At 39.5% G+C, this 15,574-nt stretch overlaps 1 protein-coding gene across 4 annotated transcripts; it reads right to left on the bottom strand.

Annotated features, from left to right (window-relative positions):
• Positions 1 to 1,660: 1,660 nt before the first annotated feature.
• odad3 (outer dynein arm docking complex subunit 3) lies at positions 1,661 to 15,282 on the bottom strand. 4 transcript variants are annotated; one of them, XM_055212288.2, is made up of 14 exons: positions 15,064 to 15,280; positions 14,403 to 14,524; positions 14,217 to 14,294; positions 13,723 to 13,902; positions 11,251 to 11,286; positions 11,023 to 11,124; positions 9,003 to 9,128; positions 8,365 to 8,487; positions 5,960 to 6,106; positions 5,670 to 5,830; positions 5,428 to 5,584; positions 2,619 to 2,768; positions 2,344 to 2,428; positions 1,661 to 1,890 (listed from the first exon to the last, which is right to left on the bottom strand). In XM_055212288.2, the coding sequence occupies exons 1-14, from the start codon at positions 15,146 to 15,148 to the stop codon at positions 1,757 to 1,759; spliced, it is 1,686 nt and encodes a 561-aa protein (XP_055068263.2). In that variant the 5' UTR covers positions 15,149 to 15,280; the 3' UTR covers positions 1,661 to 1,756. The 4 variants fall into 4 exon arrangements, with proteins under 4 accessions (XP_055068263.2, XP_055068264.2, XP_055068265.2 ...); XM_055212289.2 differs by having other exon boundaries at positions 1,661 to 1,887; XM_055212290.2 differs by lacking the exon at positions 11,251 to 11,286 and having other exon boundaries at positions 15,064 to 15,282.
• Between the last annotated feature and the right edge of the window lie 292 nt (positions 15,283 to 15,574).

Here is a 15,574-nt window from a genome sequence, read left to right as displayed (position 1 = left end):
CACAGAAGCAATTTTGACAAATTGACATGCATGACAAAATCGTCAAAAGGTTGCAACAGACAAAAGCACTGCATGTGTTGCACAAACTTTGTTCATAACACGACAAATGTTATATTAACATCGTTTTTCCTTACAATGACATTGTGGAGTAAAAGCTCCTCCTGAAGTAAAAATCGATTAATCACGTTTTTCTCAAAACTGCAAAAAAAGGAAAAAAATTGCACGCGAAGCGCAGCTGTTAAAATACTGTATATTAACCATCTTATATAATTTATATCTACTTTATATCATGCTACCAACCAAACTGCATATTCTAATTTTAATAAACGTAACTACGTCAATAACAATAACAAACATACTGAAAGCTGCTGGAGAGCTGCAAAATAATGAGGCGTGTCTAAGAAAGGATTTGGGGCTATTTTGTGGATGTTTTAAAATAAATATAATAGTTTCACAGTGTTGTGTTATAACGTTTATAGTAAATTGCATGATATATTTTTAAGATGCATTTTCTTTAAAGGGGACATATCATGAAAATCTGACTTTTTCCATGATTAAGTGTTACAATTGGGTCCCCAGTGCTTCTATAAACCTAGAATATGTGAAAAAGATCAACCCAGTAACTTAGTTTTGGTAAACCATTCTCTGCAAGCATGTAAAAAAACAGGTCATTGAAATTTGGCTCCCCTTGTGATGTCAGAAGGGGATAATACCAGTGGCGGCTAGTGACTGTTCATCCCAGGGGCGCTAATTCAAAATAAGTGTTCGGAGTGTCATGTGTGTTGCTTGCGTTTTCAAAATATGTGTTTGTTGCGTCATGTGAACCATGTGCATTACGTGTTTTGTCAAAATAAGTGCCTGCTGCACACACGTCAGAACCGTTTATGATAAAAGTGACGCTCACGTTCACAAAATACACGCAAGACACTCCCTTAACAGTAAACTCTGATTACGCATGAGATTATGCGAGGATCTGGTCTCTTTTATCATAAACCCTGTAGACGCGTCTGCAGCAGGCACTTATTTTGACAAGACACGTGATGCACACAGGATCTCTCGATGCGCAGAACACATATTTTGAAAAAAGGAACCACACACATGACGGGCTACATACATGTTGTGACGAACTTCGCATCGCCCTTGGAAAAAGAAGTCACCGGCCGCCACTGGATAAAACCACCCTTTAATCTGAATTATACAGAGCAGAGATTAGCTCATTTGCATTTAAAAGAACACACCCAAAAACGGCACATTTTGCTCACAGCTACAAAGTGGTAATTTTAACATGCTATAATAATTTATCTATATGGTATTTTGAGCTAAAACTTCACGTATGTACTCTGGGGACACCAAATATTTTTTGACATCTTAAAAATGTCTTGTGAAATGTCCCCTTTAAGTAACCGTCACAGAGAATAGTAGCCTATCTTTTCTGTGAGTTAAATACTGCTGAAGAGACCTCTAAGCTTTAGATAACCAGACAATGATGGGCGGGAGCTAATACAAACAGCGTTTACCACAAGGGACACTATTTGTGTAAAGAGACACTATTTTTTTATGGTTGGCTTGACATTTTTTGGGGGGCAGAGGGAAAATCTGGGGGGGGGTGCCCCCCTAGACCCCGTAGATCGGGCCTTGGTAAGAACTCATGTGGGCTGTGTTCAACTATACGACACTTTTATTGAACTCAATCTTTATTCATATCAGATTACTTTAATAACGGAGATAAACTTCGAAGGCTCGTGTCTTGATCTTATCAGAATTTCCCTTTTCTCTTTTTGACGCGAATCTTTCTCTTGGTCTTGGCGTCGATGATGAGCTGCGATTGTTGCTTCAGGGTGGCACGGGTGATGAGATCACCCTCGTCATCATCGCTTTCATCGTCATCTGCTAAAAGAAAAGATACAGAGGTGCATTTAAAAAAAATCATTATCAATCAAGTATCAGTGTATCAGCAGTAACACAGCTTGCAGGTAACAGTACACCAGGCTCTCGTTACACAATCACACAAAAATGTGCTAGGAGATTTTTAGGCCCCAGAGACTTTTAGATCTTGAGTGCAACACGTGCATCAGAGAGCACATGTTTTTTGTCCTCCTTGAAAAGAGGGAACATTTGTACTGTGGGTAGTAGAGAAGTTAACAAGAACATCTTCAGTTCTAAATTCATGATCCAGTGGTCACTGGACAAGTTGTAAGTGCAAGTATGGGATTAAGGAAATTCCTCAAACCTTCAATGTGGATTGAAAAAACGGACCCAGTTTATGCGTAATGCTGACCCGTGATTTAGTTTGAATGAGCACGTGGCTGTGAACAGGTGTGGTCGTATAAACTGCTAGCGTACCATCAAAGGGGTCCAGTTTCTGGGCCTCAGGCAACTGAACGCGCGTGTTGTGCTGGGGAAGTTTCCCTTCGATACTGGCTTGAAACTGCAGGAGATCATGGAAAAATACCAACACTGTCAACAGTTTCGTATAAACAATTTTGCAAATGAAATGAGACGCTGAAATGAATCCTAAATTGAAAAATATCTAAATAAAGGTAACAATGCATTTCATTGGTCAGAAAAGAATAATCAACATAATCTTTAATTTTTTCACCCATCTCTACGCTCCTCACCTCATCTTCTTTCATCTCTTTCATGGCGGTTGCCAGATCTTTGCCCTGCAGTTCCTCCTTTAGCAGCATTAGTTTCTGCTCTGCCTCAGATAACAGCTGCAGAACATATTCATCGGAGTCTGGGGGCAGCTGGGGTCCCGGGCCCTTCACCTGTCAGAGCATAAAAACGAATAAATGTTAAGTAGATTTCATACATATGTCAGGTTAAAGCCAAACTCGCACCACAGGTTTTTCAGCCTGAATTTAACCCGATTTCAGGTTCAGGACCTTAATGTTCTGATGTTTGACTCATCGATTATCATTTTTTTGTGTGATGTTTAGATCAAATTCAAAACCACCTGATGTGATTGCACACAAATTGGGGCTGCCCTGATCATATCAAACATGTTTGATTTAAAGGATTAGTCAATTTTCTTAAAAAAAAAATCCATATAATTTACTCACCACCATGTCATCCAAAATGTTGATGTCTTTCTTTGTTCAGTTAAGAAGAAATTATGTTTTTTGAGGAAAACATTCCAGGATTTTTCTAATTTTAATGGACTTTAATGGACCCCAACACTTAACAGTTTTAATACAGTTTAAAATTGCAGTTTCAAAGGACTCTAAACGACCCCAAATGAGGCATAAGGGTCTTATCTAGCGAAACGATTGTCATTTTTGGCAAGAAAAATAAAAAAATGCACTTTTAAACCACAACTTCTGGTCTATCTTCGGTCATGTGACGCGCCAGCAATACGTTATCACGTTAAGAGGTCACGGATGACGTATCAAAACTACGCCCCAGTGTTTACAAGTGTGGAGAAAGAGGACCGTTGCGACGTTGTTTTATGTCGAATGATACTAATTAATGTCTTTGTGTCAGTTTATTGTTTAAAATGGTCCGCAAATGTGCGTTTCATATATGTAACACGTGACCTCGTGAGGTCGCGCTGGCTCGTAATACAGCTGGAGGAAGAAGAGAAGTTGTGGTTTAAAAGTGCATATTTTCTTGCCAAAAATGACAATCGTTTCGCTAGATAAGACCCTTATGCTTCGTTTGGGATCGTTTAGAGTCCTTTGAAACTGCAATTTTAAATGGCCTTTAAACTGTTAAGTGTTGTGGTCCATTAAAGTCCATTTAAATGAGAAAAATCCTGGAATGTTTTCCTCAAAAAACATAATTTCTTCTCGACTGAACAAAGAAAGACATCAAAATTTTGGATGACATGGTGTTGAGTAAATTATCTGGATTGTTTTTAAGAAAATGGACTAATCCTTTAAAAAAAATTAATTGGAATGATTGCGCCAGTACTTTCACAATAGCCAATGGGAGACTGTGAAGCAAGCTGCAGTGTCAGAGAAATGGCTTGTAGTGTGGAAACATGTTAGAAATGTATTGCTAAAACACATTACAAAGTCTGTGAACTTTGTAGCATTAAAGTGAAAATGACAAGCTTGTCAAGTAAGCAACGCATACTCTATGTGACCTCTGCATTTAACCCTTCCCAGTGAGTAGTGAACACATGCACACCCGGAGCAGTGGGCAGCTATCCCAGCACCCGGGGAGCAATTAGGGTAAGGTGTCTTGCTCAAGGGCACCACAGTTGCCTCCGGTCCGTGAGCCTCAATCCGCCAACTCTCGAGTTACAAGCCCAACTCTCTAACCACTAGGATACAACTGCCTCTAGAAGAACAGTCCTCACGAGGGATTCGAATCTCAAAAATCTTGACACATGTGGTTCATTAAGTTGCGCCACTTAGATGACAAAATTGTGGAGTTAAAGGAATAGTCCATTTTCTTAAAAGAAAAATCCAGATAATTTACTCACCACCATGTCATCCAAAATGTTGATGTCTTTCTTTGTTCAGTCCAGAAGAAATTATGTTTTTTGAGGAAAACATTGCAGGATTTTTTCTCATTTTAATGGACTTTAATGGACACCAACACTTAACACTTAACTAAACACGTAACAGTTTTTTCAACGGAGTTTCAAAGGACTATAAACAATCTCAAACGAGGCATAAGGGTCTAATCTAGCGAAACAATTGTCATTTTTGACAAGAAAAAGAAAAAATATGCACTTTTAAACCACAACTTTTCTTCTAGGTCCGGTCCAGCGCGACCTAAAGTAAATGCGTAGTGACGTAGGGAGGTCACGTGTTACATATATAAAACGCACATTTGCGGACCATTGTTACCAATAAACAGACACAAAGACATTAATTAGTATCATTCCACATACAACAACGTCGGAACGGTCCTTTTTCTCCACACTTCTAAACACTGGGGCGGAGTTTCGCGTTCATCCTCTGTGACCTCTTGACGTTGTGACGTATTGCGTGAGGTCATAATTTCTTCTCGACTGAAGAAAGACATCAACATTTTGGATGACATGGTGGTGAGTAAATTATCTGGATTTTTCTTTTAAGAAAATTGACTATTCCTTTAAATCCTTAAACAGTTTTTCTCAATTTCTGAGTTCAGGATTTTTTGGGCAGGCCTAAAATCATGGATTAATGACGCACTGAAGACGTATTGAAGACCCTCCCGTCGTGCAAAACCTGCCGAAATTGACAAAACAGCATTGTTTTCTGTTTTTACATTATGAAACCTTTTTGTGCAAGAACACCTTATGAACAGTTACATTAAATTATTGGAAACTATCTAGAGAAACTGTAGGTGATGTAAACTCACATTACTTGTAATTGTTGACGTATTTATAAATGAGTGTAACAGGGCCATGTACTATAGGCATGAAATGAATAGGTTTATACATTTGATTTGTGAAGCATATGTATTGCCCACAAAATTATGTGCTGTATGTACCAGAGGTATATGTAGCAGTTTATCAGCCAGCTGCTGCACTCCTGCTTTGACGGAGACGAGTGTGCGTGCGAGCCGGTCCAGACGATCTTTAGCTGCATCCAGCCGCTGCTGCTCCTCCTGTAGGCTGTGCTCACATTCTTGCAACACCTGCTGCTCACTAAACCGTAAAACAAGTACACAAGCACATGCATGAGCATATTGTGGGGAATTAGCCAAACAGACATTCACTTACAGAGTCTCACCTTGAGAGTTTGGTTTCTCCCGAGTATTTCATCTCCTGAAACTGATCCTGTAGCTCATTTTTCTCTGCCTTTAGCTGAAGAAGAGTTTTCTCATTTTTTGCCTTCATCTTCTCCAGATGTTTCTGAGTTTCTTCCTGAGAGATGAACCTGTCTACTATTTCCTATTGTTTAAATTGTGTATAAGGAATACATAGTTTTATAAACAACAAATTCACATTTTGTACAATTCAGGATGCAAACAGGTGTAATTGCAATTCAGTATAAAAAATCGAAATATTAGCTGTCCCAACCCGTGTTTCGGTGACCCCGGTGGCATCTTTAATGCGCTGGAAAGCTTCTTCGAATGCAGAGATGGATTCCTCTTCCTCCCCGACTCCAATGGCACTGTGCTGGGCCTCACTGCTCATCTCATCGGTGTGCACAGGTGCCCGCTGGGGCTGAATGTACACAGATTGACAGTGTTGGGTAAATTTACTTTGAAAGTAATGCATTATAATATGAAGTTACTCCCAAAAAGTAACTAATTGCATTACTTAATTACTTTTCATGAAAAGTAATGCTTGCGTTACTTTTTAGTTACTTTTGCTTTACTTTTTCTTGGCTGAGGCTTGATCTTTTTCAGGCCTTGCAGGGTTTTTTTCAGAAATTGCATATTTCATCACAAAAATGTCGAGCTCTGGCCTGCCATCTCAGTTTCTGACTCAAACTTTTTCCACACAGGCGTGTACGCATAGAGTGCATAATGCGACTACGTTAAGTTTAATTCAGTACATAATTTTTTTATCAAATTAATTAAACTAAAAAAGTAACTCAAATATTAATATGTACATTTACAAAGGAATGCTTTACTTTACTCGTTACTTCAGAAAAGTAATATTATTACGTAATACACGTTACTTGTAATGCGTTACCCCCAACGCTGTTGTTTCAAAGCAGGTTTACATGAAAGACGAAGACAAGAAACCAGAGAAAACAGGAAAATAACTAAATGTATTCATGCTAGGGTGTTATCGGTGGTTACTAGGGCATTGTTAGGCGGTTTTTACCCTTACAAAAATTAACCATGGTTTTATTGTGGTAAAAGGGTAGTAAACATGGTTTTTTGGTGTCTTGATTGCTATCAGTAAAACCATGGTTTTACTACACTAACCATGGTTTAACTATGGTTTTTGAAAACCATGGTTGTCTACACCATGGTTATTTTGTGGTTACCATGGTTTTACGACAGTAACCATGGTTTTATTGATTTTAACTGTACTAAAACCATGTTTAACTTTCGTAAGGGTAGATTGTCTAGGGTTTTGCGAAGGTTTTTCTACGTGAATGCTTACTGGTGGAGATTTGGGAGAAGGGTGGGTCAAAAGAACCACACCTCCAAATCTCCATCTGATTTATTATAATCTGCTCCCTAGACCTCTAAATCATATTAAAGGGACACTCCAGCCAAATATCAAAATTACCCCATGATTTACTCACCCTCAATCAATCTGAGATACACATGTTTATCATCTATTCAGACTAACACATTTAGAGTTAATTCAGTAAATGTCCTTGCTCCTCCCAGCTTTATAATAGTAGAAAACAGGGAAAGGAAACAACTTCTGACTTTAAACCCCCAAAAAGTGCATTTATCCTTTACATAAGTAATCCACACTGCTCCAAGGTGTAAAAAAGGTCTTCTGCTGGGAATTGATGTGATTTTTTAAGGAAAAAAAATTTAAACTCTATAAACTGTAATAACCAGTGTTGGGGGTAACACCCCATTCAGACAGCCAGCGACCAGCAGTAGCAGAGCGACACGATCTCATTCATTTCAATGGAAACCGGGCGACTTCCGGCTACACGAGCGAGGGTGGCCGTTGGTGACCGTGTGGTCGGGTCCAGCGACGCGAGAAAGTTAAGAAAAGTTTAACTTTATGCAAATTAAGCGACTACCAATGAGAACGAAGCACTGGAGTTCACGTCATCCTTCTATCGTCAGTTACTGGCGTGGATGGTACTCATTTGTTTATGACAAGCAGATTTAAAAACGCCTCATTGAAAGAGATGGGCGACACACAGCGATAACATCGCTGGCTGTCTGAATGCGGCGTAACGCATTACAAGTAACATGAAATATGCAATTTCTGAATGCATAACTTTTCAGTCATAAAAACACTTGCAAGGCCTGAAAGAGATCAAGCATCAGCCAAGAAAAAGTAACGCAAAAGTAACGCAAAAGTAACATAAGCATTATTTTCAATGAAAAGTAACTCAATTAGTTACTTTTTTGGAAGTAACTTAATATTGTAATGCATTACTTTTAAAAGTAACTTTCCCCAACACTGGTAATAACTAGCTTCTGGTAACAATGCCATCTTTCGGCTAAAACCCTAGTGAGTGTTGATTGCCATAGGTACCTTGCGAGTCAAAGATATTGTTACCAGAACTAGTTACTATAGTTTATAAAGTTTAAAAAATTGATATATTTTTTAGAAAAGTGCATTGATTACTCCCAGAAAACATTTATTAACCCCTTGGATCCATGGGTTTAAAGTCATGGACATTTACTAAAATAACTCCAAATGTGTTGTTCTGAAAAATGAATGATGTGTGTATCACAGATGGCTTGAGGGTAAGTAATTCATGGGGTAATTTCTGGAGTATCGCTTAAATTATGTTTTTGATTCCAGCAGGTGTGATGGATGATGCTCACTTTTCTCTCCATTCTCTCTGCTTGAGCCTTTCTCTCCTCCGCCTGCTTCTTGTAGCGATAAAGGATTTTCTCTCTCTCTCTCCGCTCTCTGAAAACCTGCTCTTCCTGAAGCTGAAGCTCTGCCTGCAACACAGACACGCACACAGTACTCTAAGCCAGGGATGTCCAAACTCGGTCCTGGAGGGCCGGTGTCCTGCAGAGTTGAACTAAAACTTCCCTCAACACAACTGCCTGAAAGTTGAATCCGCCTAGGAAGACCATGATTAGCTGGATCAGGTGTGTTTGATAAGGGTTGGAGCAAAACTCTGCAGAGACACTGGCCCTCCAGGAGCAGGATTGGACACCCCTGCTCTTAGCATTTAAATTTAATGAGGCTGTGTCCGAAATAGCCCCTATACCCTTAAATAATGCACTCATATATTTTTAGTGGAGAATAGAGCATCTCAGTGGTCGGAATTCACTCATTCGTTTTCATTTACCCTTTTAAGTAATTAATAGGGGGCGATTTCGGACACAGCCTGAGTGTTTGAATATTTGGCATCTTTTTGACATCTTTACCTTGGCACACATACAGTTTTTGCTTTATTATTGCTTTATCATTTTGTTAAAGTCATGAAATGCTCATTATGTTGTTTAACCTTAGCAGAGTCCTTGGAGAGGTTAGCATCACTGTTCATGACCTGCAGGTCTTTGAGCTCTTGTGTCTGTCTGTGGATTTCTGCTTCTAGTTCGTCCAGCTGAGAATGATATGTAAGACTCTCCTCCTGTAGAAACACAGTTAAGTATAAACATAGGTTAAGTTGCTGGCCAATATTGATTTGGTTATAAGTAACCTGGCATCTGCATAGTATCGCTTCAGAAACACCCTGGCAATGACTTTTGAAACTGCTCTGTAACAATCATCACTGCCCTAGCAACCATCCAGAAAACTCTAGGAACTGCTTAGCAACACCCTAGCAGTCCCAGAAACCCATCTCAGAAACTATTTTGAGAGCATAGCTTCAACCTACTGTAGCAATCACCCACAACATCTTAGTTACTGCCTAGCAAACACTTAGCAACTACCTAGCATCAACCAGGAACACCCTAGCAATGACTTTTAAAACCTTTGAAACTGCTTAGTAACAATCAGCATTTCCCTAGCAACCATCCAAAACTTTAGGAACTGCATAGCAACACCCTAGAAGAACCCAGAACATCCTAGCAACTGCCAAGCTTATTTTGCCCAGACTATTTTGAGAGCATAGATACAACCTACTGTAGCAACCACCCACAACATCTTAGCAACTGCCTAGCATTAACCAGGAACACCCTAGCAATAACTTTTAAACATTTGAAACTGCTTAGCAACAATCAGCACTGCCCTAGCAACCATCCAAAACTCTAGGAACTGCATAGCAACACCCTAGAAGAACCCAGACCATCCTAGCAACCACCCAGATGACTATTTTGAGAGCATAGCTACGACCTACTGTAGCAACCATCCGCAACATCTTAGCCACTGCGTAGCAAACACTTAGCAACTGCCTAGCATTCACCAGGAACACCCTAGGAATGACTTTTTTAACTCTTGAAGTGCTTAGCAACAATCATCACTGCCCTAGCAACCATCCAGAAAACTCTAGGACCTGTTTGGCAACACCCTAGCAGAACCCAGACCATCCTACAACCACCCAGATTACCATTTTGAGAGCATAGCCACAGCCTACTGTAGCAAGTGCCTAGCAACCACCCACAAAATATTAGCAACTGCCTAGCATTCAGCAGGAACACCAATGACTTTTGAAACTCTTGAACTGTTTAGCAACAATCATCACTGCCCTAGCAACCATCCAGAAAACTCTAGGACCTGTTTGGCAACACCCTAGCAGAACCCAAACCATCCTACCAACCACCCAGATGACCATTTTGATAACATATCTACAACCTACTGTAGCAAGTGCCTAGCCACTGCCTAGCAAACTGCCTAGCATTCACCAGGAACAACATATCAATGACTTTTAAAACCTTTAAAACTGCTTAGCAACAATCATCACTGCCCTAGCAACCACTCACAGCATCCTAGCCACTGCCTAGCAAACACTTAGCAACTGCCTACAGTAACATTACCAGGAACACCCTAGCAATGTCTTTTGAAATTAACTGCTTAGCAACAATCATCACTGCCCTAGCAACCATCCAGAAAACTTTAGGAACTGCTTAGCAACACTAGGGTGACCATACGTGCCATTCCTCCCGAACGCGTCCCGGCCAGGACCCCGGCGCCTCCTCCGGAAGTCGCACCTGTCGACCACACACGCCATTCAGTTAAAAACATAAGACATTAATTCTTTCCTTAAAATGTAACGGTTGCTTTCTGTAATAATAATAATAATAATCCTCTATGACGTATGCAGTCGACAAATACGACTTCCAGAAGATGCACCAGGAAGACGTGTCCAGGAAGAATGGCACATATGGTCACCCTAAGCAACACCCTAGCAGAAGTCAGACCATCCTAGGAACCATTTTGAGGGAATAGCTACAACCTACTGTAACAACCAGTAATTGACAAGGAGCACCCTAGCAACTTGGCTTATTGTGGCAGTGTATCGGGGCTCTTGATGAAACACTGCTTTGATGAACCAGCTGAATTCATCCACATGTATGTTGTGTTACCTGCAGGTGCCCTTTCAGTTTGAGGTATCCCCGCATGATGTGCTCCGCTTCATGGCATTTCAGCTGAGCTTTCTCCAGACGGTTTTCCAGCATGCGTAACTTCTGCACATCAAGCACACATACAATCATTCATTTTTTGTACTGTGCTAACACATTTATTTCTTCTTAACAGTACAGCTGGTTAATAACATAGAAAAAGAGGAAGGGGTCGGGAAGGTAAAGAATGACCTTTTGGGGAAGTTGTTCGGCGGGGTCCCCGTCGTTCTGTGAATGAGGGCAACATGACAGTTACCATCATTCCACAAGATATAACTCAACCATTGTGTGTGTGTGTGTGCGTGGGTGATTTGCATTGTGGGGAGTGTTGCACTTCAGTTTACACTTAAAAGGATCAAATCAACTGAATATGTATTCATGTTTTCATGAACCTCACAAAAGCTGTCATGAATATCTAAAATTTCACATTTAGCATTAAAGGGATAATTTACTCAAAAACCAAAACTTTATAATTATTTATTCATGCTCATGTTGTTTGAACCCTCAATGTCTTTCATTGTTCTTCAGAACCCAAATGCAGATTTTTTTTTTAAAGTGTTGTTTTAGGTTTTTCTGATTTCTATGGGAGTGGATCAGTGGCGGCTCGTGACTGCTCTTCCGAGTATGCGCTAATTCAAAATAAGTGTTCGGATTGTCACATGTGTGGTTCCCTTTTCCAAAATACGTGTCCTGCATGTGGAGAGATACTGTGTGCATCACGTGCCCTGTCAAAATAAGTGCCCGCTGCCGACGCGTCTAAAGGGTTTATGATAAAAGAGACGCTCATGTTCCCCAAATACATGCAAGACACTCCCTTAATAGTAAACTCTGATTATGCATGAGATTGTGCGAGTATCTGGCAAACGTGAGCGTCTCCCTTCAAGTTCAAGTTCAAGGCAGCAGGCACTTATTTTGGCACGACACATGATGCACACATGATCTCTTAAAGCGCAGAACACATATTTTGAAATGACGAACCACACACATGACAAGCTACATACATGTTGTGACGAACTTTGCATTGTGCGCTTCAATAAAAGAAGTCACCACCCGCCACTGGAGTGGATGCTGATCAAAAAAGCATCAAAATGACCAAAAGTGTATAGTAAATAACTTCAATTATGTCATATAGTGTTTAGCGGCATCTAGTGGTGAGATTGTAGACTGCAACCATCCTAATTTCAAAATGCATAGAGAAGCTACGGTAGCCGCCACAAGACAAACATGTCATCGTCTGAGACAACATGGGGCAAAACGCACTCTGAAGAACAGTTTGTCCATTTAGGTAGTGATATTATGCACTGCCAAAAATAGTTCCCTTGGTTACTTTCAATGGCAGGGGACAATTTTCGGGCAGTGCGTAATATCACTACACCTGCTGCAGCCACGTTACATTAGCAAAGTCCTTGATTATTACGCCAGAATGAGAGTATAGTTCCTAGCCATATCTGCGTAGAAAATCACAACTTTTAATTTTCTGTTGGTCTTCGTACACAATGTAACTACAGAAGAATCAACTTTTAAATAGGAAAAATATCGAAACTCTTTGGTTATTTTTTAGCGCGATGCTAATGGTCTAATCAGATTCAATAGATTGTGCTAAGCTATCCTAAAAGTTTTAGCGGCAGACCCGGAGATCAGCTGAATGGATTCCAAAACGGTAAGAATCAAATGTTTAAAGGAACACGCCCAGATTTTGGGAATTTAGCTTATTCAGCGTATCCCCCAGAGTTAGATAAGTCCATACATACCTTTCTCTTCTCAGTGCGTGCTGTAGCTAGCTAGCTTAGCTTAGCACAAAGTCCGGAAGTGAATGGCTCCAGCCAGCAAACTGCTCCCAATATGCGACAAAACAACACGAACATTTTCCTATTTATGTGTTGTGATTTGTATAGTCACACCGTGTACAAATAACAAGGTGATATGAGACACAGCCATCTTTTAACAGTATACATACTGGGAACTATATTCTCTGAAGACGAAACACTGCTCAAGGGCGGAGTAATTTGCTCGCAGCACCCGAGAAGCCCCTGGTGAGGAGCAGAGAGTTTGGTCGGAATCACTCCACCTATGTAGCAGTGCTTCATCTTCTGAGAATACAGTTCCCAGTATGCACATTGTTAAAAGATTGTTGTGTCTCATATCACCTTGTTATTTGTACACGTTGTGACTATACAAATCACAACACATAAGTAGGAAAATGTTCGCGTTATTTTGTCACTTATTGGAAGCAGTTTGCTAGCTGGAGCCATTCACTTCCAGACTTTGTGCTAAGCTAAGCTAGCGGGGGCTGCGTCAGACAGAGTTACAGCACGCACGGAGATGAGAAAGGTATGTATGGACTTATCTAACTCTGGGGGATACGGTGAATAAGCTAAATTCCCAAAATCTGTTCCTTTAAAAATAAATTGGCAGACATTGGAGGTTCAAACGACATGAGAAAATAATTATACATTTTTCATTTTTGGGTGAACAAATATATTATAATATAATATAATTTGATATAATATAATGGGGGTATTAGGGTGGAAATGTGTTTATTTGTAAAACAGAAAAAAGTTACAGTGTAAAAAAATATCACTCTCAATATGAGAAAATGTTTTATTATAAGCAGAAAAATAACCTGGATCTTTTTCTTGTGAGATTCATCCATGTTCAATTTACCTTTTTGTCCTCTTCTCTTTTCTGGGCTTCAGGCTGAGAGCCTTTGCTTACAGGCTTGAAGGTTTGATACTGGAGTTTCAGGTCCTCTAAACGGCGCCTGTGTGTCTGAGTGTTGTGTTTCAGAGCGTTAAGCTTCTTCATTTTATCGCACACCTTCTGATCCAGCACCGTCCGAGCAGCCTGCACAGCAAAGATTTTCATTGAGGCAGGTCCCTGGATATATCTTGCGGATTCTGCAACTATTCGAGTTCTGGTACTTTCCAATCGTTGAAAGTTGTTTGAAAAATATTATTTTCAATAATTGTAAAAAAATTGAATATAGTGGCTAAATAATAGGCTATTATAACCATTATGTCCCTTAACTCCCTTCCCTTTTGTTACATTCACAAAAATATTCCACATTGCTTTACATGAATGAAAATGATACCTGGTTTTAAAACTTTAGTTTGACTTTAACTTGATTTCTTTGTGATTACTACAGTTAAAAATGTCACCTTTCCAGACATGTTTCCAAATGCTGCTCTCTCCACGCCATGGTTCTGAAAGGCCTCTCTGATAATTTGTTCATCTCCCTGGACATCATGACCAAATATTGCATCAATGGTTGTGTTATATGTGTTACATTATATGGTTTGATTTGAAGATTGCCTGTGTGTGTGAGTTTATAACATTTAACATACTGCAAGGGACCTCGCCAGTTTCTTGTGCAGATCTTTATTATCCTGTCTGAGCTGTATGATCGTTTCTCTGTTCTTCTTGATGGCAGCTTGAGAGACTTCAAAATACGCATTTCTGTCTCCCTCTATCGGACAGTACAAAAAGCGACATTACAATAAAACATTACAAAAGGGTTATCGTGCAATATATACATTCCTGTCGCCCTTTTAATTGAGCTCTTTGTTCAATAAATCCAACATACGGATAAAAACAGACATGAAAAATACTGTAGTGTTACTATAGTAAATACAGCTGTAACGTTAAATACTATAATATTACACTATAGTGTCCTATAGCTAAGTTTATATTTTATATTGCAATTTTACAATTATACTACAATTTCAATATAACTTTACTTAAGGTATTGAATATTTCGGCCACGTTGGGTTTGGTTTTTAGTCAGGACATCAGACAGAACTGCTAGCATAATAAGTTAAACCATAAATTTGAAAGCAACGTTAAATAAACAATTAACGATAATAAATGATTACAACGTAAAATAATAAGATAACGGAAATAATAACTATTCTCTTACTTCTCATTCAACAGGTTCTTTTTTTACTCAGGTAAGTTAAACTGCTTAAATACTGCTTAACCGACCAGCTGATGAAATTTAAAACTTACCTAGAAGTTGAATTTTTCGTTGTAGCTCAGATATTTGATCATGGATAGGGGGCTTGATCGCCCTTGACAAAAACGCACTCGACATTTTTACCAAAATGTATTATTTTAACTTTATATTTGGCTTTCTGTCTCCACATTCACCGCGGATTCGCCTGTTTCTGTAGCTAGTTGCCTAGCAACTCAACGCTGTATTTGGTTTCGACCATGATGCGCTGCGCAGACTGATCGGCGTATGACGTCAAGGAACCGCGAGTGCCGAAGGGATGACGTAATTTTGTATGCTAACCCCGGAAGTCAGCGGGAAGTCATATTTCTCACAAAAATAAGCTCTGAGTTTAACAAAAGTTTATGACACTTACGCTTTTTGTCCAACATATTAGTCTTTACAGATCAAGTCAACTTTTAAAAAGTCAGAATTCGCTTTTTATATTTCTAGTAACGCATTTACACTTCAATAACATTTGTATTTATCTGTGAAGACTATGTAGTTGGACAAAACGTTTAAATGTCA

This window comes from Misgurnus anguillicaudatus, chromosome 8, assembly GCF_027580225.2.
Source record: "Misgurnus anguillicaudatus chromosome 8, ASM2758022v2, whole genome shotgun sequence".
In the NCBI taxonomy this organism is placed as follows: Eukaryota; Metazoa; Chordata; class Actinopteri; order Cypriniformes; family Cobitidae; genus Misgurnus; species Misgurnus anguillicaudatus.
This window is presented reverse-complemented; position numbering and strand designations above follow the sequence as displayed.

What these genes read in the sequence shown, in the direction of transcription:
- odad3 (XM_055212288.2), bottom strand. Translation starts at nt 15,148, where the DNA reads ATGTCGAGTGCGTTTTTGTCAAGGGCGATCAAGCCCCCTATCCATGAT. An exon ending in AACTGGCGAGGTCCCTTGCA is followed by an intron (nt 14,295 to 14,402) that starts GTATGTTAAATG and finishes CATGATGTCCAG; the next exon opens with GGAGATGAACAAATTATCAG. An exon ending in CCGGGGTCACCGAAACACGG is followed by an intron (nt 5,831 to 5,959) that starts GTTGGGACAGCT and finishes TTTAAACAATAG; the next exon opens with GAAATAGTAGACAGGTTCAT.